This window comes from Zootoca vivipara, chromosome 11, assembly GCF_965207765.1.
Source record: "Zootoca vivipara chromosome 11, rZooViv2.hap1.1, whole genome shotgun sequence".
Taxonomy (NCBI): Eukaryota; Metazoa; Chordata; class Lepidosauria; order Squamata; family Lacertidae; genus Zootoca; species Zootoca vivipara.
Genome location: NC_142594.1, coordinates 13896547 through 13919622, shown reverse-complemented (window position 1 = coordinate 13919622; position 23076 = coordinate 13896547). Strand labels below are relative to the sequence as shown.

At 46.2% G+C, this 23076-nt stretch overlaps 1 protein-coding gene across 8 annotated transcripts; it reads left to right on the top strand.

Annotated features, from left to right (window-relative positions):
• Nucleotides 1-857: 857 nt before the first annotated feature.
• On the top strand, nucleotides 858-19088 carry POMGNT2 (protein O-linked mannose N-acetylglucosaminyltransferase 2 (beta 1,4-)). Of its 8 annotated transcripts, XM_088653840.1 has the most exons (4): nucleotides 1076-1344; nucleotides 8777-8900; nucleotides 11789-11880; nucleotides 13826-16123. In XM_088653840.1, the coding sequence occupies exon 4, from the start codon at nucleotides 13916-13918 to the stop codon at nucleotides 15650-15652; it is 1737 nt and encodes a 578-aa protein (XP_088509966.1). In that variant the 5' UTR covers nucleotides 1076-1344; nucleotides 8777-8900; nucleotides 11789-11880; nucleotides 13826-13915; the 3' UTR covers nucleotides 15653-16123. The 8 variants fall into 8 exon arrangements, 7 of the variants coding, with proteins under 7 accessions (XP_088509964.1, XP_088509966.1, XP_088509965.1 ...); XR_015946327.1 differs by lacking the exons at nucleotides 11789-11880; nucleotides 13826-16123 and adding an exon at nucleotides 18115-19088 and having other exon boundaries at nucleotides 858-1344; XM_088653838.1 differs by lacking the exon at nucleotides 11789-11880 and having other exon boundaries at nucleotides 1063-1344; nucleotides 8777-8896.
• Nucleotides 19089-23076: the final 3988 nt, after the last annotated feature.

The window sequence follows — 23076 nt, the reverse complement described above, 5'->3', positions numbered from 1 at the left end:
AAAGGTAAAGGTACCCCTGACTGTTAGGTCCAGTCACAGACGACTCTGGGGTTGCGATGCTCATCTAGCTTTACTGGCTGTGGGAGCCGGCGTACAGCTTCTGGGTCATGTGGCCAGCATGACTAAGCTGCTTCTGGCGAACCAGAGCAGCGCACGGAAACACCGTTTACCTTCCCTCCGGAGCAGTACCTATTTATCTACAGTACTTGCACTTGACGTGTTTTCGAACTGCTAGGTTGGTTGGCAGGAGCTGGGACCGAGCAACGGGAGCTCACCCCATCACAGGGATTCGAACTGCCGGATCGGCAAGCCCTAGGCTCTGTGGTTTAGACCACAGCACCATCCGCGTCCCATCTCCGGACCCTTACTTCTGCTCAAAGACTCATACCCACAGCCTTCAGATGCATGTTTCCTGGGATAACAAACTCACCTTGAGTTCTGTGCAAAAGCATCTGTTATTACAGCTTCACAACTAGGCCTGGATCTCTCCCGTGTCTTTAAAAGTGCATCTTATATCCTCTTTGTGTTAGACCTCTCTCTCCACCCCACATCCTAACATCCCTCTAAAGTGGTCACACACAGAACTTCCTGGTGAAGGTGGGGGTTTCATAAAATCCTTGAATTGTAGACATGGAAGGGACCCCAAGGGGTTATCCAGTCCAACAATGCAGGGTTTGTTTTTCCCCCCAACGCGGAACTCGAACCCACGACCCTGAGTTTAAGAACCTGCGACTGAAGCCAGACGTTCTGGCTCAAGTCTGCTTGCGTCATGCATTACTCCGGGAAGAAAGAGACGTGTGGACCCCATGCAATGTGTGACCCACTCTCTGCCTTGTGCACGCGCTCTACAGGATTCCCTCTTGCAAACAGATCCCCCCCCCCGCACTCCCTTCCTTAGAAGAAGCCAACTGGCTTTAATGATTCAGCCTTTTCCCAGCTTCCTCCCTCCCGAAATACCCCCCCCCCCCGCATTAAAGAGAGAAAGGGCGGCCCACGGCCCGCCTCCCCAGGTCCCCTCCCCCAGCGATGATCAAGGGAGGAGCGGCCTGTCTATCACAGAAAAGGGCGGGGCTAGAGGCTCCTGCTCCCCTCCCTTCCCTCCCTCCTTCCACCCTTCCCTCCTTCTTTCTCTCCCTTTCCAAGTTTCCGCTCCTCCCTCCTTCGCGCGAACCGTCCCGTCGCTCCTGCTCGGCGCCGGGGGGCTAATTCGGTGCCAAGGCGGATTGCTCAGCCGGCATCGCGCTCCCGAATCGGGAGAGAGAGAAGGAGAAGCCGCCGCCGCCGCAAGAACTGCTGCAGTGTCCTAGGAAGGAAAAGCAGCGGCAGCAGCAGCGTCGGCAGGGGGTGAGGTTTGGCACCTGGCCGGTAGAGGGGGCTGCAGGGCATTTGGGGGGGGGTGGCAGAGGCTGCAAATGGATGATTTGCAGGATCAATGCCCACCCGCGCGCCGGAGTTCCAGAATGGAACGTTGATCATCTCTGGACGTTCCATAGAACGCGCAGAGAAATCCTCCCCCGCTCCTGTTAGACACCCTCCGTTGTTTCGATGGCGTTCTGACTGCAAGATCCTGATTTGAGGGCAGAATATTCCGATTTATTCATTTATTTCGCGTGCTTGTGTGTGTTTGTGTGCGTGAGATTTTGGTGCTAGAGATGCTCCGGCGCAGGCTCTTAGTACGCACACGAAGCGGAGAAATGCCCAGTTGATCAGGCCAAGTGCGGGATCGGGGTAAGTTTTAGATGGCTGATGAATGATAAGGGCTTTATTTCGCCGTGGTAGATGGATGGATGGGCAGACAGTGCTTTTGGGGGGGGCGGGGCGGGACGAAGTGGTACACATACCTCTAATCATTTTGTGAATCTTTGTACTTTTCTCCATTTACTGTATTCATTTTTCCCAATTTGAGCTATAAAATTGTAATTTTCTTGAGTGAAAATGAGAGCACCCCTAAACATTTTAAAGGGGGGAAAGCACTGGATAGATAGATAGAAAGATAGAGTGCTTTTTTTCTGGGGGCACGCAGGGGTACGTATACCCCTAAACATTTTGTGAATCTAAGTTTGGCCTTATATTTCAATATGAGTAGGAAAATGAGAGTACCCCTTAAACATTTTTTAAGAAAAAAAGCACTGGGTAGGTAGGTAGATTTTTATTTAATCTTTATTTTTTATAAATTGTATAAAATTTTCTGTTTCACAATTTTGAATACTCATTTAAACATCCCTAAAATATCAGTGACTTCCCTTCTTCTCTTTTCATGGTTCATTTGGCATACCACATATCCCTGCCTATTTTAACACAAACCAAACCATTTGGTATTCCGTTATTACATTAATCAAAACTTATTTACCCTGTTGAATTTACCTTAATGCTGCCAACGATGGATAGATAGTTTTTAATGGTGCTTTATGACATTTAGGAAATGTTAGCAACCCAGTGCTGCTTGTGAACCGGGGAAGGAATATTAGTGTGGATCTCTTATCCCCCGCGGCATTCCTTCCGTACTTCGTTGGATCTGAAATTTGACTTGAGTGTAAACTCCTGTCCTTTCGGGGAGGGGGGGGGATAAGGTCTTTAAATCTTTTGTCGTATTTTACAAGTGGAGGACACAAGGAGCAAATAGGAGTTCAACTATACCAAGTATCTACTTAAGAGTTATATGCCCTGTAGCGAGCCATTAGGGAGCACTGCTTCTTGGGTTTTCCTCCTCTTAAAAAACCCCAACCCATTGCGTCCTCTGAACGTCCAAAGCCCATAGACTGGCAAAGATGGGCATGTGCCTATGTTTGGGTGTAGTATTTGTGCCTGATCGTGGGGTTCCTATGTGCTGCCATTCATAATTGTGGCGCGTCTCCATACAACTCAGATAGACTTATATAAGGTATGCAGCGCCGTCTTTAGCAGATGTGGCGCCGGGGTGCAAATATCCGCTCAGCACCCCTAAATTACCGCGGATAGTGGGGGGGAAGCTGCGCACTGCCAGCCATGGGTGTGTGTGCATGCACAGCTCTCCCCATGCCGCTGCGGGAGAGCAGTCCCCGCAGAGGTTTGGGAGGGAAGCTGCGCGCCCGCCAGCCATATGTTTGACGGGGAGCATCTGGTGGGCGTGCAGGGAAAGGGGAGACCGCCGGCAAAGCCACGCAGCTCCCCCACTCGCTGAGTGGCCTGCTCCCCCGAGAGGCCTGCGCCCTGGCGCAAGGAACCACTACGCCGTATGAGAAAGACGGCTCTGAAGGTATACGTGGGTATTCGTCACTTAAAGCACACTCTTCTGTGCTTCTACGCAGAAGTAAGTCCCGCTGCATTAAGTGTACATAGGACAGCGCCCTTTATGACTTTGTCGTGCAACATCCCTGCAGCCTATGATGCTCTGAATGCTCGCTCTGTGCTTTGATCGACATACCATCCAAAACTGGTTTGAAGTCCATACCACAATGTTGGTTTCATAATTTTTGATCTGGCATTATACAGTATTGCGAATCATGATGTCTGTGCGTTATGGAAAAACACACACACACACACACACACACACACACACAATTGGGGGGGACGGGACTGTGAAGCTGGCCAAGGCCTCTTCATAGCTCCATCCTTATTTCAGACATTGTGATATATCAGTTGAAAACCAGCCCTACCCACAAGTAAAACACCAGTCTGCAAGGGCCCAAAGATTCACATTTGTTTCCAAGCGCTTTTTCAGAAGTAAGCTATGCCAGAGCTATTGTACTCTAAAGCTATTCTTTTCAAAGCGTACATCACAACCTTGGACGACATTGTGAGATGTGATTAAGGTCAAGGCCCCCCGGGCTTCTTCTTGTGTGTCTCATGACCAGGATAGAGGCAGAGGGCTCACTCACCTTTTCTAATTTATTGTGGGGGTATATCTGGGTACAGTAAGTTATCTGGGGGGCAATGGATTGCTCCTCTATATTTTACAGACCTCCCTCTGTCTAGTTACCCTTCACAAGCCTTCAATCTCACTTACCTGGGAGTAAGCCCCTCTGAAATCCATGGGACTTATTTCTGAATAAACATGCATATGGATGCACTGTAAAATACTCAACTGGGTGGGGGGAATATCCCCAATACAAATAACTGCTTTAAAAGAAGAAGAATTAATTATCATATGCAGTAGCCTAAACAACAGATGTTAACATTGATTTTATTGATTTCTCTTCACCAGCCAAGGTCAGAAAGCCATGAACAATAAAGGGAGCAAAAAGCTGGTGAGAGATAAGAAAATATTTCATAATGTTGCTGTGAAGTGTGTTTATTATCCTGTGTTACTTTGGGCTGCTTAGGAAGAGTTGTACCTCAACAGTACAGCACTGTGTTTCCAAACTGGGGGCTCCCACTGTTTTTGAACTACAGTTCCCATCATCCCTAACCACTGATCCTGCTAGCTAGGGATGATGGGAGTTGTAGTCCAACAACACCTGCAGACCAAAGCTTAGAAAACACTTGTATAGCACAGTGGTTCCCAAACTGTGGTCCATAGACCACCACTGATCCCTGTGCGTCATACATTAAATATCAGACTTGTTTTTAATTGTATTGTTTTATTTTTGTTTTCATTTTATTTTATTATTTCATCTGGCATTTTTTCGTTCTATGGATACGAGAAAAAGCAACATAAGGAAGAAAAGAAGCAGTAGAAATTATATGACAGCATTGAGTACAATTGCTATAGCAGTGGTACATGTGGGGAAAAGTTGGGAACCACAATTGTTGTCTGGAAACATGGTTTCCATGTTGTTTGAAGCCAAACCATAGCTTAGCGTGAACACGTGAGCTCCTGGAGAGAAGATTGTGGCTTCTTTGCTCCTCTTGAAATCATTCTGCTGCTGAGCTAAGCCATGGTTTGTCCTAGCAAGTCATCTAAACCTGGCTTTATGGTTTAGCTTACATGGTGCGGCAGCAGAACGACCAAGGAGGAGCAAAGGGATCTCCGGGAGCCTTCCTGCACATTCATGCTAAACCATGGTTTGACTTGGTGTGCCATGCAAACTAGGCCACCACAAGAGATGTCTGAGAGGTCAAAATGGTTGCTTGCGTGATTGGCATTTTCTTCGGGGTATTTGGAGATGGGGTGCCTGTTTCAGATACTGCTGAACAGTTTCAGTCTAGAGCTTTCCGCTATGTGCAGGCAGAATGAAGAAGACCAATCTTCTTGTGCCAGATTTTTGTTTTGGGTGGTGGAGTGGAAGCATGAGATTGCTGAATCCCCAAGCTCTCCCCTTCCATCCTCTGCTGTAGGGGTGAGGAACCTCAGGCCCAGGGACCAAGTACAGACCTCTCTGTTTAGCCTTTGAGACTTTTCCCAAACCACTCTCCCGGAGTGCTCTCGTTCTCTGTTCTGTTCATCATGCTTTGCAAATATTTTGACTCTCCCTTTCAAAAGATCCTTACAAACATCTTTCCCTTTGCTCTCTCTCTCTCTCGCTCTCTCTCTCTCTCTCTCTCTCTCTCTCTCTCTCTCTCTCTCTCTCTCTCTCTCTCTCTCTGTTGCATAATATTTCACCGGGGAAGTAGATTGTTGGTGACAGCTGATCTCGTCTTAACCCGGGCAAAAATGCATAGTAGTCCTACAGCTTTGAATACTGAAGTTCACATTGCGGTCCCGAGGGCTATGGGTTATTAATAAAAAAATAGGGAGTTACTTTTTTGGCCAGGCACATCTATCTTTGTTTTTGAAACGGGTGTTCAAAATCTGACAGCATAGCGCTGTTTGAGTAACCCATAATCGTCACACAATTGATTCTGCTTAGAAGAACATTAGCACATCTGAGTCTTTTCTTTTTGTGTCTTCAGTGGGAGAATTAAGCAGGTATTCGTGTTTCTCCAATTAATGTACAATACATTGCACATACTCCCCATTGAAGTTGCTTTTATGCCATGCCATGCCAAGCCAAGCCATGGTTTAGGAGAGAATGTGCAACCATGTGGCTCCTCCCCATTCTTTCTGCTTCTGCGTTGATCTAAAAAACCATGGTTTGCCTTAGTGTTTCCTCTGAACCTGGGCCCATGGTTTAGCTCTTTGCAGATGAACTATGAGCTGTGACCAAGGTCTGCCCTATGGGTTATGGCTTGTGGTTTGTCTACGAGAGCTAAGCCACAAATTTGGGTTTGGACAACACACCGAGCCAAAGCTTAGCACAACATGCTAACCAGAGACTTAACGTTGTGGCTATCTGATGTGAAGGAGCAGCCCAAATGTGGATCCAACTTCGTATGTATCCACCGCACTGCAGCTCTGCCCTGAATGCAGGTACTAAATGCAGTTACTTCAAAGGATGTCTTGGTACCTAATGTGGATTTGCTTCTGTTGGTGTGAAAACAACCCCAAACACCTTACGTCTCTGGTTTGAAATACAGCATCAGTCAGTTATGAAAAATACATGGCATTCCTGGTGAGTTGTAAGGGATACGGTGTAACAGATACTTGAAGTGCCTTAGGGCAGGAGTCAGCAAACTTTTTCAGCAGGGGGCTGGTCCACTGTCCCTCAGACCTTGTGTGGGACCGGACTATATTTTTTGGGGGGAAATGAACGAATTCCTATGCCCCACAAATAACCCAGAGATGCATTTTAAATAAAAGGACACATTCTACTCATGTAAAAGCATGCTGATTCTCAGACTGTCCACGGGCCGGATTGAAAAGGCGATTGGGCCGCATCTGGCCCCTGGGCTTTAGGTCGCCTGCCCCTGCCTTAGGTCTTGCAATTTGCAATAGGTCTACGTCCTTTTTGGCCAAACGATTCCCAGGCCACATCTAGGACATCCAAGGATGCCGGAGAAGTCTGACGAAAACAGGAGAGGAAGTTGCTGGCTGTTTGTTTTGCTTATTCATCCTATGTCTCAAATGGAAGTCAGTCGATGCTCAAGATTGCTATTTGCTGCCGCTGTTGCTTTCAGTCGAACAAGCGATAATGCAATTGATTCCGCTTCCCGACGCATCTGTACTGCGCTCTCCTTGCGTTGAAGTGAATGGACTGGAGTAATGTCATGACAACAGCAGACAGCAAGACAAAGAACATAGCTATTGGCAGAAGGCTGCAGTGGAACAGAAACAGCACTGTGTATGATGCCTACTGGGTGGAATTGGAAGTGATGCCCTTTGTATACCCCTAACGGCATCAAGCAAGACAGACGGGGGGCAATTTTGCAGATTTTGCCACAGCCTAGCCAACTTTGTCCCGTGCCGTGTTCTTGATGGCTTTCAGAAAATTAATAATAATAATAATAATAATAATAATAATAATTTATTATTTATACCCCACCCATCTGGCCGGGTCTCCCCAGCCACTCTGGGAGGCTTCCAACAGAAGAATAAAACACAATAATCTATTAAACATTAAAAGCCTCCCTGAACAGGGCTGCCTTCAGATGTCTTCTAAAAGTCTGGTAGTTGTTTTCCTTTTTGACATCTGTTGGGAGGGCGTTCCACAGGGCAGGCGCCACCACCGAGAAGGCCCTCTGCCTAGTTCCCTGCAACTTGGCTTCTCGCAACGAGGGAACTGCCAGAAGGCCCTCGGTGCTGGACCTCAGTGTCTGAGCAGAATGATGGAGGTGGAGACGCTCCTTCAGGTATACTGGACCGAGGCCATTTAGGGCTTTAAAGGTCAGCACCAACACTTTGAACTGTGCTCGGAAACATACTGGGAGCCAATGTAGATCTTTCAAGACCGGTGTTATGTGGTCTCAGCGGCCGCTCCCAGTCACCAGTCTAGCTGCCGTATTCTGGATGAGTTGTAGTTTCCGAGTCACCTTCAAAGGTAGCCCCACGTAGAGCGCATTGCAGTAGTCCAAGCGGGAGATAACTAGAGCATGCACCACTCTGGCGAGACAGTCTGCAGGCAGGTGGGGTCTCAGTACAGTATGTTTTAATTTTAGCTGTATTGTTTCGTTCCTTTTTTGTGTTTGCCATCCTGGACTCCTTTGGGGAGAAGGGTGAAATGAATATAATGAATGGATATTTATATGGTAGCGTAGGAGTTATGCAGCAGCCTGGTAGCTTAGCTCATGGTTGCCTTGCCTTCTGATCACCCCCTGTTGATATAAGGGTCCCTGAGTGAGTGAGCAATTGTGAGAGCCTTACTGCCACTTGCAAGCAGGTACATACAGAGGAAAAGTTTGCGCTTTGAAATGCAGCGTGTTCCAGAAATGGTGAGTCGAGCTCATTAATGGTCCATCTAATAAATAAATCATCCCTGGTGCTTTCTTACAGAGCGACTGCATCTTTTAAAAGATGGGAGGTGCTTTGCTGCACAGACTGCAAATGTGAGATGTTAGAAATTTATGGCCACTTACCTCCTCCCCAGGTTTAGAAACAGACAAAATTATTCACCCTAGGCATCACGAGAGTGGCCATTTTATTTTGGATCCCTTTCCTGGCTATCCCAAACATGGAATTCACCTTTCTCACAGCTGCCGGGTTGACATTTTCTGGCGCAATCCACTATGATCCCAAGAGCTCTTTCCTGTTAAGTCACCGCCGGCTCAGTCCCCATCAGAAGCTGCGGTACAGAATATATTTTGCCCCAATGTGCCTCGCTGTATACTAATTTTTGCTGCACCGCATTTCATTACACATTGCACTCGCCATCGGTCTGCCGCGAGTCCGTTACTGATAAAAAAATAAAGCAGCCGCTAAAGGACTCTAGCATTATTGCAAAATGCTGTGACATGGGCTTTTGGCATACAGTTTAGCAATGTGATTGAAAAAAAATGCAGATATTGCGAGTGTCTGATTTATCTCCCTTGGTTTGTTTTTCAGCACAGTCCAGCCGGTGATTTTTTTACAGCTGCAAACGTCAAGGAGTATGACGTCCGGCCTGGATATTCAAGCCCTGAAGAGGAATCAGAAAATCAACTTGCTTTGAATCTTCAGGTGCTGGTAGGTATGTTCAAATCTATGAATGTTTAGGATTTCATTGCATGGCATGGTTTCCTGTTCTGGGAGATCTTATATACATAAGAAGCTCCTACCTTCATGTGGGAGGAAAGTTTTTACTGGAGACAACCAAAGCATTCAGAAAAATTCATGTGGCCCTGACTTCCTAGGACTCTGTCATTCAAAATGCGAGTAATGGAGGGTTTTGTTTTGTTTTTTTATATATATATATAATTTTTATTAAGTTTTCTGTTTTACAATTTAAAATACTCATTTTGCATCTGTAAGTTATCAAAGATTTCCCTTCTTCTCTTTCCATGGTTCCTTTTTGCGTATAATAAATCCCTGCATATTTTACAAAAACTATATCATTCAGTATTCCTTTATTGCATCCATCCAAACTTGTTTACACTGTTGACTTTATCTTAATGCTGCCAACGTTTTCAGTTATTTCCCATACATTCAATAAATGTTTTCCAATCTTCTTTAAACCTATGTTCTTCTTGTTCTCTTATTCTATATGTTAAGTCTGCGAGTTGTGCATGTTCTGTCAACTTAAGTTGCCATTCTTCTTTAGTTGGGACCTTGCTCGTTTTCCATTTTTGGGCTAACAAAACACAGGCCGCAGTAGTAGCATACATAAATAACCTTTTTTGACACCTGGGAATTTCAGTCTGAATTATCCCCAGCAGAAAGGACTCTGTTTTTTTTGGGGGGGGGAGTATTTTAAAACATTTTTTCCTATTCATTATGGATCATTTCCCAGTACTCTTTTACCCTTTTACAGGTCCACCACATATGAAAGAATGTTCCCTCCACATATTTTGTGCGTGTGAGTTCACCAATTCAAGAATTCCTTGCCCCAGTGGCGTAGCAAGCCGCTCCGACACCCAGGACGGCAAATTGCCGTGCACCTGGGGGGCGCGCGGCATCGCTACGTAACGATGCATGTGTTGCTACATAACACGCATGCACAGTGCGATGCTGCGTATGCGTGTTACGTAGCGGGGTATTGCCGCACCCCCCAGTGACTCCAAAGCCACGTGCCTCCAGCTTCAGGTAGAAAGCCCGCTCGGCGCGGCGGCGGGGAATTCCACTTGCCACCCCCACCCCCCTGGTGTGCGCCGAGCGGACTTTTTGCTGGGAGACTGGAGGCTCGGCTTGGGAGTCGCGGGGGTGGGGCGCCAAGTGGCACCCCCCCCAGAGTGGAACCTGGGGCGCATCGCCCCCCATTGCGACGCCCCTGCCTTGCCCCCGGGTGTATTTTGCTGCTGTGAAATATGTGGCCATGCTCTATTCCTGCCCTCCCTATTCCACTCAATCACCAATCAAGATACTATGCTCAGAGTTTTAAATGCTGTGTATCTGTGGGTTCCACTTAAAATCAGGATTTGATTTTGTGCTGAAGCATTCGCGCATGTTGTGCTTAGCTGCTTTCCATCGGCACCATCATGCCTGTTCACTTGCCACCAGTAAGAACTGAACACCCAGTGATGCTCTGGGTGCTTTTTTGGACTACAACTCCCACCATCCCTGACCACTGGTCCTGGTACCTAGGAATGATGGGAGTTGTAGTCCCAAAAAACAGCCAGAGACTCAAGTTTGGAAAACACTCAACTAGTCCAATGAATCGATGAGGTGCATTTTTCGGTTTTCTTCCTAATCTCCCGTCTAAAGCTGCTATCTTCTGCTACTCTTGTGTGGAATCAAAATAGCTCACTCCTAAACCGTACAGGAGATTGCAGCCTAGGAAAATGGATTTTCTGCCAAGAAATAGCCTATCGCTTAGATATAGCATGCTTGGAGAAAATGTACGGTAGTTTGTCGGCACTGAACCGTATCCCCAACCATCATAAGTAGGACTAGTTTGATAGGAACCGGGGGGGGGGGGAGGTAATTCAGCTGCCTTCTCTTTTCCTCGTGGTTGAAAATTATTTTTCTCCCCCAGTCTTCTTCATGTATGTATACTGTATGCTTGGCCTCTTCTTTGGATGTTTAATTGCCTTAAAAGCACAACAGGCTTCCTGTCTGCCTCCCAGGCAAACACTTGAGCTTTACCAAATGGCACCAGGTCTCAATGATGTGGATAATAATAATAATAATAATTTATTATTTATACCCCGCCCATCTGGCTGGGTTTCCCCAGCCACTCTGGGCGGCTTCCAACAGAAAAACGAAATAAAATAATCTATTAAACATTAAAAGCCTCCCTAAACAGGGCTGCCTTCAGATGTCTTCTAAAAATCTGGTAGCTGTTTTCCTCTTTGACATCTGATGGGAGAGCATTCCACAGGGCGGGCGCCACCACCGAGAAGGCCCTCTGCCTGGTTCCCTGCAACTTGGCTTCTCGCAGTGAGGGAACCGCCAGAAGGCCCTCAGTGCTGGACCTCAGTGTCCGGGCTGAACGATGGGGGGTGGAGACGCTCCTTCAGGGTCATTTGTGGATTTTCAGGAACGGCAGCAGATAATCCCGAGTGGAAGGCTGACCACAGGGCGGCTGGTAAATTGAGGTGAGCCAGCTGGAGCAATAGGAAACCGCTAACTTGACGGCTGGAGCATGCTCAGACTGCCTCTGCAGGAGGAGTCGAGAGACGGCACTTTGGGTTTGCAAATGAAACACAAAACGCCTGCTCTTGCAGCTGTTACAGGACTTTGGCAGAAGGCAGAGAGTGGGCAGGAAAGCTACAGAGCTTGTTTCCTTGCAAGAAAGCTTCTTCAGGGTTTCCTCCTACCCAGACCCTCCAAGTGTCCCTATTTTCCAGGGATTTACAGAAGCCGTCCCAGTTTCTGATTTGATGTCCCTGTGTATCATCTAGCTCCCGGTAAGAGGAAGCGTTTGTAGGAAGCGTTAGTGCTTAACTCAGTGCAGACCTTATAAGTATCGCTCTTTTCCAGGGTCAGTCTTGGATGTACCGGTTCTGATTTGATTCCCGAATGTCCCGCTTTTCCCTAGGACGTCCCTATTTTCATCAGAGCAATGTTGGAGGGTATGGAATAGGGCGTCCCTATTTTCGTTGGAGTAATGTTGGCGGGTATGGAGTTATGTGAGCCCCCGAGCTAAGAAGATAACTACCGTATTGGCCCAAATATAAGCCGCACCCGAATACAAGCCGCTCCCTTAAAATTCTGCAGGCACTCTCACCTGTTCCGTTTTACCGTATGTCTGTTTCAGCAGCGATATCGTAAAAGCCCATTTTTGTAAGGTCGCAAATTTAAGCCGCAGTTTAATTCATGGTCGGAATTTGGTGAATTTTGGCTTATATTCAAGCCAATACAGTATACAACCTTTAGAAGACATCTGAAGGCAGCCCTGTAGAGGGAGGTTTTTTAAATGTTTAATGTTTTATTATGTTTTTATATATGTTGGAAGCTGCCCAGAGTGGCTGAGGCCACTCAGTCAGATGGTTGGGGTATAAACAGTAACATTATTATTATTATTATTATTATTATTATTATTATTATTGGCGTCCCTATTTTCATCGGAGAAATGTTGGAGGGTATGCCTTCCTCCATCTTAGTGGGGGTGGGGTTTCACTTTCTTACTTTTTCTTCGCTAAAGTGGGCTCAGGTGTGCATTCCTACATGTCCTGAACCCTTAATCTGCCCTTGACGACACTTCTGCATAGTAAAAAGAGGTGGCAGTTTCTTGAAATTATTAAGTTTGCTTGGTGAGTGTTAATTGCAGTCATGCTTTATTAGGTGTGCTGGTTACACATACAGATACTCAGTTGCTCATTCTGCTTTTATAAAAAGACTACCCTTCAGACTCATTGTTTTCCCTTCTTTTGGTCAAGAGATGGGCCGTGCAGTATTTAAATGAACACATCTCTTTTTCTCCACCATCTAACAACAACAACAACAACAACAACATATCATCATTATTCTTATTTATACCCCGCCCATCTGGCATGGTTTTCCCAGCCACACTGGGCGGCTCCCAACAGAATATTTAAAGCAACATAAAACATTAAAAACTTCCCTAAACAGGGCTGCCTTCAAATGTCTTCTAAGCTTGTACTGTAGGTTGAGGAATAATGTTCATGTCATGTAATAATGTAATCATGACTGGGTTGGGATAACTTTTTAAAAAGTTTTGATTCCCGCCCCCTCCACACCAGAGTTTAACTTGGCCCTCGGAGCTTTATGTCGATGGATTCAATGCCTATATATTGCCATGGAAAGGCTCTTGACCATTTCCCTCTTGTTGCCATCCTTGCCCAGCCTTTCTGGACAAGCTGCTATTTGGGTTTTTTTTAGGTTGTTGTTCTCCTCGCTGATGAGAACATTTCTACCGGTATTACATCCAAAAGTCCTGCCCGGTCTGAGCCAGAGGAACAACATTGTATACAGTCGTACCTTGGAAGTTGAACGGAATCCGTTCCAGAAGTCCGTTCGACTTCCAAAATGTTCAGAAACCAAACACGGCTTCTGATTGGCTTCAGGAAGCTCCTGCAGCCAATCAGAAGCCACGGAAGCCCCGTCAGACATTCAGGTTCCAAAGAATGTTCGCAAACCGGAACAGCCACTTCCAGGTTTGCGGCGTTCGGGAGCCAAAATGTCCAAGTACCAAGGTGTTTGGGATCCAAAGTACGATTGTACTTTATTTTCCTCCCCATACACTCCTCCAGCAATGAATTTTTATAAGGCATAGTTGAGCAAACCATTTTCTATTTGGTAGCCATTTGGTACCATCTGTGCCTCCGTCTGCGGCGAGACGCGCATTTTTGCACTGCTAAAATTAGAGAGGAATCTGTTTGGTGCAGCTGCTTCGAAAAGTATTTTTGAATTTTATCAGCATGTCTTCCTCTTTGCATGAAAGCTGAAAAATGTTTGAACTTACTTTTTATATATATAAAAAAGAAACTTTACAGGAACATTACCAAGATGATAATTAATTTTCCTCCGGGTTTCTGTCTCTCCTTCTTATTTTAGACCTCGTTCCACAATGTTAAAGAGGACTCAGGATGCCTCCCTCTTCCTCTGTCTTTGCCACCTGCCCCCCTGCTAGGGTTTGCATCCAGAATGAACATAGCAGCTGTGTTTAATGCCTTGCTGGTGTCTCTCCTCGCAGCCGTGCTGTGGAAATACATCAAGCTGCGAGATCACGCCTTCGTGTTGGAAGAGGAGCTGGTCCTCACTCGCCAGACGCAGGAGCTCTCTCAGGTCCGCATCGACTACCATGCTGCTCTTCAAGCCTTGGTCCAAGATGGCACCAGGATGGTGTGCACTGGGAGAATGCACACGGACCGGATCTGCCGTTTCGAATCCCTCTGCTACTCCACGGAGGCGGAGGAGTTCATCTTCTTCCACAGCAACTCTTCGGTCATGCTCCCCAACCTGGGCTCCAGAAGATTCCAGCCTGCCCTCCTTGATCTCTCCTCGGTGGACGACCACAACACACAGTATTTCAACTTCGTGGAACTGCCTTCCGCATCGCTCAAATACATGCCCAAGCCGGTGTTTGTCCCCGACGTGGCCCTGATTGTGAATCGATTCAACCCGGACAACCTGATGCATGTTTTCCACGACGATCTCCTCCCGATCTTCTACACCATGCAGCAGTTCCCAGATTTGGACCTGGATGCCCGGTTGTTTTTCATGGAAGGCTGGGGCGAAGGCCTGCACTTTGAGCTGTACAAGCTGCTGAGCACGAAGCAACCGCTTTTGAAAGAGCAGCTGAAGACTCTGGGGCGGCTCCTTTGCTTTACCAAGTCGTACGTGGGCCTGTCCAAAATCACCACGTGGTACCAGTATGGGTTCGTCCAGCCCCAGGGGCCCAAGGCTAACATCCTGGTCTCCGGGAACGAGATCCGACAGTTCACCAAATTCATGGCGGAGAAGCTGAACGTGAGCTCGGAAGGGATGCCCGGCGAAGAATATATTGTCGTTTTCAGCCGGACCATCAACAGGCTAATTGTCAATGAGGCAGAACTTATTCTGGCACTGGCCCAGGAATTCCAGATGAAAACCATCACCGTTTCCATAGAAGACCACACTTTTTCAGATATCGTGCGCCTGATCAGCAATGCATCTATGCTGGTCAGCATGCACGGAGCGCAGCTGGCGATGTCCCTCTTCCTGCCCAGAGGAGCCACTGTTGTGGAACTCTTCCCTTATGCCATCAACCCTGAGCATTACACCCCTTACAAAACACTGTCTACTCTCCCTGGCATGGACCTCCAGTACATTGCCTGGACGAACACCGAGAAGGAGAACACGGTGACTTATCCGGACCGGCCTTGGGATCAAGGAGGAATTGCCCACTTGGACAAGGCGGAGCAAGACCGTATTGTGAAAAGCGGCGAAGTTCCGCGCCACCTCTGCTGCCGCAACCCTGAGTGGCTTTTCCGCATCTACCAGGACACAAAAGTCAACGTCGCTTCCCTGATCCAGGCGATCAGGCAAACGGTGAAAACGAAGCCTGGGCCCAAGAGGCAGAAGGGGACGAGCGGCCTCTACCCGGGCAAAGTCAGAGATGCCAAGTGCCAAACCTCCGTCCAGGGCACCAGCGAAGCGAAACTCTCTGTGTCCTGGCAGATCCCTTGGAACCTGAAGTACCTGAAGGTCAGGGAAGTGAAATACGAAGTGTGGATACAGGAGCAAGGGGAGAACACGTACATGCCTTTTATCTTGTCCCATCAGAACCACACCTTTTCCGACAACATCAAGCCCTTCGCAAACTACCTGGTCTGGATCCGTTGCATTTTCAACAAGAATCTCCTCGGACCCTTTGCAGATGTGCTGTTGTGCAGCACGTAATCGCCAGCCAGTTTAGGGTGGGGGGATTTGATTCCACCAAGGGGCTTTCAAATAAAGCAGTCTGGTCCCGTCGACCTCTCATTTCTCATGGGGTTGACCAGGACTTTGAAGACCATGCTAGTGCCTCAGTCTCCATTTTATGGTGTTCCGTGAGTATTCTCTGCGTGGCATTATTTTCCGTCGCTGGCTGAGCTCTCTTGGTCCTTGAAAGAAGCCTACAGGCAAGGAGGTGACAAAAATGAAATCGGAACAGAAAGCAGCCATTGTACCTTCACAGTAACTTTCAAAATCTCTCTTTTGTGTAGTGGATATTTCAAGCTCAGCTTTCTACCGGGATTTAATGACGTCTCTGGCTGGGCAATCTCTTTCGTATTCTCCACTGTTTATTTTTATGCTCCCCCCCCCCAAATATCTGTATCCCAAAGCAAAATATTTGGTACCAGAGTTCTTCATTAAATGGTTGAAAACCTACCCAGGCAATTTCTCTTTCTTTGATATTTATGCTTGAAATTTTCTGGAGGGTTATTATATGATAAAGCTCGCGTGTGTTTTGATTTGAATTATCAGTGCTTTTTTTCTGGAAAAATGTTTAGGGGTACTCTCATTTTCCTACTCATATTGAAATACTGCCCCTCAATGAGGCCAAACTTAGATTCACAAAATGTTTAGGGGTATGTGTACCCCTACGTCCCCCCAGAAAAAAGCACTGTGTATTATGATTGGTTTAACCATTCGATTTCGCACCTTGTATCATCTAACTGCCTGTCCTTTTTGTTGAAATAAAAAACTGTTTAAATGTTAAAACTGTGATTTTAAAAGGCAGGAAAAGTCATCACAGAGGACGAGCATGTACACAAGCAAAGGTATGTAAAGGTAAAGGACCTATGGACAGTTAAGTCCAATCGAGGGTGACTATGGGGTTGGGGCGCTCATCTCGCTTTCAGGCTGAGGGAGCTGGCGTTTGTCCACAGACAGCTTTCTGGGTCATGTGGCCAGCAGGACTAAACCGCTTCTGGCGCAACAGGACTCCTTGACGGAAGCCAGAGTGCACGGAAACACCGTTTACCTTCCCGCTGCAGCAGTACCTATTTATCTACTTGTACTGGCGCACTTTCCAACTGACAGAGCAATGGGAGCTCATCCCGCTGAGCGGATTCAAACCGCCAACCTTCTGATCGGCAAGCCCAAGAGGCTGGGTGGTTTAGACCACAGCGCCACCTGCATCCCATGTACACAAGTATTGTGATATGTACCACTTTCCAGTTTTGACTAGGAGATTTATAAAAGTGCTCAAAATCAGATTTACGTTCAATTGATAGCAACATGCCATGCCGTTTGGTGCTCAGATAATTGTTGAATTATGAGAAATATTGTTTGAAATTGAGTGAAAAGGATAAGCAGGCATCAGCGTTCCAAGGTCAATTTCAGTGCTGTAAGTTGGAGTGGCTGAGAGTAACCTGATTCCCTTTTTTGATACCCGCCCCCCCCAATACAATGACAAACAAAAGGGACAACAAGCAGACTTGGAATTCAGCATATTATTTTCAGGGTGCGTTTAGTAATACACAGAGCGGGTGCCACGACCGAGAAGGCCCTCTGCCTGGTTCCCTGTAACCTCACTTCTCACAGGGAGAGAACCACCAGAAGGCCCTCAGAGCTGGACCTCAGTGTCCGGGCTGAACGATGGGGGTGGAGACGCTCCTTCAGGTATACAGGACCGAGGCCGTTTAGGGCTTTAAAGGTCAGGACCAAAAATTGTGCTTGGAAACATACTGGGAGCCAATGAAGGTTTTTCAGGACCAGTGTTATGTGGTCTTGGCAGCCATTCCCAGTCACCAGTCTAGCTGCCACATTCTGGATTAGTTGTAGTTTCCGGGTCACCTTCAAAGGTAGCCCCACGTAGAGGGCATTGCAGTAGTCCAAGCGGGAGATAGCTAGAGCATGCACCACTCTGGCGAGACAGTCCACGGGCAGGTAGGCTCTCAGCCGGAGTACCAGATGGAGCTGGTAGACAGCTGCCCTAGACACAGAACTGACTTGCGCCTCCATGGACAGCTGTGAGTCCAAAATGACTCCCAGGCTGCGCACCTGGTCCTATGGTCATGGCCACTCCCAGTCACCAGTCTAGCTGCCCTAACAGCCCTCAGCAAACCACAGTTCCCAGGATTATTGCTTAATGATCATTTTTAAAGTGTCTGGAGGGGGAATGGGTTTGGGGAAGGTTAAGCATTCATGTGCACATTTCCTCTTTGTGGGGCGCACCCTTCATCATTTTCCAGCTGTTTGGTGGAAACAGCATTTTCCAGCTTCCCAGATCCAGGTTTACTGTTGAAAAGCTCAGGAAACCTTTTGCCTCAGCGATAAACTGTTTTAAGTAACATCATGGAAGTGTGCGCACGGCAATTGTGCAAACGTGAATGTGCATTAGCTGGGCCGCTCATGTGCACACCCTCATTTTTCAGATGTGATGCCGAGCCATTTATTGGGCCGCCCATTCTGCAGTCATCGTAACGGCTTGACGGAGAGGAATCTGTGCAAATTGATTTTAGTTGCCATCAAATCGGCAAGCCTCCGCAAGGAGAAGGTTCGCTGGAAAATAATGACACCCTTTGGGCTTTCATTTATCCATTAGCATCTGTCAACTGCTTCAAGCCATATATTTATATTGGGATTAATGAGATCCGATGAGACCCCCGTGGGCCATTGCTTCTTTCCGTTGCAAGTTTCGGGATCTTTGACTCGCTCTTAGACGGACAGGATGGGTCTCACGTTTGCAAAACTTACCGGAAGAATAAGAAATCAAGACGACAAACTTTTTAGAAAGGAATGGAAGTGGTTCGTTGAGTATTTGCAAACAGGCTGTAAACAGATCTAGACACTGGCAGGATTATTGTAAAAACCTGCGGTTTAAAAAATATATACAGTGATACTTCGGTTTTCGAACATCTCCATTGATGAACGTTTTGGAACTCAAACACCATAAACCCGGAAGTAAATGCTTCAGTTTTCGAACATGCCTCGGAAGTCAAACCGGAAACGCAGCTTCTGTATGGAGTTTTCCGTATTGAGATTTCCATTTTGAGTTTTAGGGTTTTCAAATGTTTCGGAACTCAAACGGTCTTCCAGAATGGATTACGTTCGAAAACCGAGGTACCACTGTATGAGATAATAAATGAGAAAAGACCATTTAAAAAATGTTTTGTTTTGTTTTTAATTACATTTTTATTCACTTTTCTTTTTCTATCATTACATACATCTCATATCAATAACATTTATATTACATGACCTCTTCCCTTCCCTCCCGGGCTTCCCCCAGCTTCCACTTCTGGTTTGTTTCCCCCTTATTACATACTGCTGTTTCTTAAAAATCCACTATATCATTTCCTTGTTGCTTTAAATGTTATTTGCTAATAAAGATGTGTATATTTAAATCCTGCCATCAAGTCATTAGTCTTCTTTTTTTCTGCAAATATATTATAAATGGTTCCCACTCTTTTTTCAAGTCACTGTTCTCCTTTTCTCAAAGTCTATCCGTCAATTTTGCCAGTTCTGCATAATTCATCAATTTCTCTTGCCATTGTTGTTTGGTTGGAATTTCTCCAGTCTTCCACTTTTGTGCTATCAGAATTCTCGCCGTCGTAGTAGCATACATAAATAATGTCCTCTTCTCTTTCGGCAGATCTTGCCCTAAAATACCTAACAGGAAGGCTTCTGGTTGTTTAACAAATGTCATTTTCAACATTTTCTTCAATTCATTATATATCATTTCCCTTTACATTTTTACAATCCCACCACATATGGCAGGGGTGGCCAACTCCCAATAGTCTGTGATCTACTCATTGAGTTAAAAACTGGCAGTGATCTACCCCCTTTTGGGGGGGTAAGTTGTTAAGCTTTTTTTTAGGGAGGAGGAAGGCCCATTTTGGGGGGTTCAGGTCAAAGTTGCTGAGCTTTCTTAGGGAGGAGGAAAGCCCCGTTTTTTAGGAGGGCAGGGAAAAATTGTTGAGTTTTTTTAGCGGAGCCAAAGTTGTTGAGCTTCTTTGGAGCGAGCCAGTGATCTACCACAGACGTCCAGTGATCTACTGGTAGATCACGATCTACCTGTTGAACATGCTTGTCTTATTCTAGATGTTAGGTACACAAGCTGTGCATATCCCATCAGTTTAAGTTGCCATTCTTCTTTAGTTGGGACCTCAATCATTTTCCATTTTGGGGCTAACAAAACACAGGCTGCAGTAGTGGCATACAGAAATAACCTTCTTTTTTTGACACTTAGAATTAGGAAATATGATGCTCAAATATTGTGGTGTGGTACATTATTTCCAGTACCTTGCCATTTAAGGCTTCAATTCTATACGCCTCTCCCTGGGAGTATATCCCATTAAACTCAGTGTCGAACTTACTTCTGGGTAGATATTTCTACGAGTGCATATGTAGATATGAGTTAAGTTTATACAGTAATAGTTGGATGGGGGTCAATGATTCACCCTTTAACTTCCCAGGCCCTTTAATGATTTGACTCATAAAGTACCCTTTAATGAATAACTAATATTTCCTTCCAGACTGTATAGCTTCTTTTCTGCTTGAATGAACACTCGGGAGGCTAGCATGAAGGGAAACCGGAATCAATTTATTCTTTCTTTTGCCTGAAGTCATTTGAATGTGATGTTGCTCTCAAAGGGTCAAATTCCCTCACGGAGAAATTGAAGCAGTTGAGCAAATGTTAAAAGAACTCAGAATGACTAGGTAAATTGGTTTGGCTTTCCCTCTCCTTTTTTTGGCATTTTTTTTAAATACCTTTTTAAATAATAATTTTTATTAGTTTTCCATTACAGTCCAATGATAGCCTCGTTATAACAATACCAATTAATAATACAAATATCAATACCAATCGTTCAAATACGGAATTATATCATTTAGATAAAGTGGGGGCCACCATGTGCTAGATTTGATTATTTTCTTTATTTCTGCGTTCCAAAATCCTATTAAATTCCATTACATTCCGGTCATCGTAATAATCCCCTATACAAAAACTGCAATATTAATAGCTTTTATTCGTGTTGACACATTTAATGATTTATAAAACTGCAAGTGAGGAACTCAAAACGATATCATTGTTGTTCCTGTGTGTGGCAATTATTCTGTCCATGGTGTTTCTTCCTGTCCTTGTAAGACGTTATGTCTTTCTTTCCCCAGGTTGCTGCTGTTATCCATCATGCCTTGGGCAGAGCTTTAATCACCTTTCCTTTAATAGGGTATTGATGCTGGGGAGATAATATTCACCCACCGCCTGAATAGCCTTCAGACTTTTAATGGAACGTCAACACCTTAATGGTGAACGTTGGCTGTCATTTGCCGCAGCAATGACAGTGTTGACGGCGTCAAGTTCTCCCTTTCTCACCTTCTCCCCTGTCTCATTATCATGACCAGAGATGATTTACATGAAAATAGGATATTTATTTTGTGACGGGTTCTTCCGCCTGCCTCCCCTGATAAGTCATCTTAATCATCTCCATGGCAACTGGCTGCAGCCCGACAAAAAGGCAGGAACACGTTTGGAAAACGTAATAAAAACATTATACTACAAAAAGATGCAATCCCAAAAAATTGGGGCTTTTCAAAGTTGTCCTCGCCTACTCTTTCAATCCGGAGATGGCAGACAGAGGAGATGGTGTTTGAGTTGACCGGATGCCAATGTGATTTGCTACACCCAGGAGCACAGAAAGAGAGAGGGTTCAAGCGCAGAACAGAGTGACCAAAGCAGATCAGTTTGAGTTGCCAAGTCCATTTTTACTGTCGCTACTTAGGCATCTCTAAAATCCAGCCTTTCCGCACCCCCCCCCTTTTAACAATGCTCCACTAGCCATGTGATTGTGAAAGAAATGGAATTTCTAGAAAGATTTTACCAGTTGTGCAAACGCTTGCTGGTAATGAGTTTGCATATGGTAATGTTTAGGTTAGGGTTGCCACCTGTCCTATATAACATCAGGGGTGGCCAACTCTCAAGAGACTGCGACCTACTTTCAGAATTAAAAACTGGCAGTGGTCTACCCCCATTTTGGGGGGGTTCAACTCAAAGTTGTTTTTTAGGGAGGGAAAAAAACCTTTTGGGGGGTTTAAAAAAGCATTTTTGGGAGGGTTAAAGGCAAGGGACGAAGGGGTAAAGTCACTCACATAAAGATCGCTATGGATGAAAACAGCACAGAGAAAGCTCCGTTGTCCCAGAGATCAAACAACAATTGGGGGCGGAGCGAGGGGGTGGGGAAGGAGTCCGTTTTAGCGAAGCTAAGGAAAGGGAACCAGAGATCAACCGCGATCTACCAAAACCTCGCGGCGATCTACCAGTAGATCGCGATCGACCTGTTGGATTAGGGACGCAGGTGGCGCTGTGGTCTAAACCACTGAACCTCTTGGGCTTGCCGATCAGAAGGTCGGCGGTTCGAATACCTGTGATGGAGTGAGCTCCCATTGCAGTTGGAAAGCAACGCCAGCGCAAGTAGATACCGATGGAGCGGGGAGAGAAACGGCGCTTCCATGTGCTCTGGTTTCCGTCATGGTGTCCTGTTGCTCCAAAAGCAGTTTAGTCCTGCTGGCCCCATGACCCGGAAAGCTGTCTGTGGACAAATGCCGGCTCCCTCGGCCTGAACCCCATAGTTGCCTTTGACTGGGCTTAACCGTCCAGGAGTCCTTTGCCGTTTACCTTTTTTATAATACAGGATTGTCCCTTATTTCAATGTAAAACACTATGTCCTGTATTGATTCAATATAGGACACAGTTTCCCCTGTTTCTGCTCTCCTGCTGCATGCATGTGCCTCTCACTTCTTTCCTTTCCTTTTTTTTATCCTCGCTCCTTTTCTTCATCCCAACTCCAAGGGGGAGCAAACCCAGGGCAAGGCTTTCCATGTTGCTCCTTGCAGTTCCCTGAAGCTTCAGGTGGGTTAAGGCAACCATCTGCAGAGCTGCAGCATGGGCCCTGTCCCTTAGAGAGCAACAATGGCCAATGGCTTCAAGTTGCAAGAAAGGGGATTCCGACTAAACATTCGGAAAAACTTTCTGACAGGAAGAGCTGATCGGCAGTGGAACAATCTCCCACGAGAGGTGGTGGACTCCCTCTCTTTGGAGGTTTTTAAACAGAGGTTGGATGACCATCTGCCATGGATGCTTTAGCCCAGATTCCTGCATTGGAGGGGGTTGGACTAGATGACCCTTGGGTCCCTTCCAACTCTACAATTCTATGATTCTATGAAATGTGCCACATTGCCTGTAATTCTGTCTGTTTCACACCCATCTAGCAAGGTGCAAATGCGTCTTCTGATGCTCGTGTGATACCCACTGACCCTACTAGGTGGATCTCATAGGGATGGCAATATTCATCTTCATCTCATTGCATGTCAGAAGGCACAACTGGGTTGGCATCGGGTCC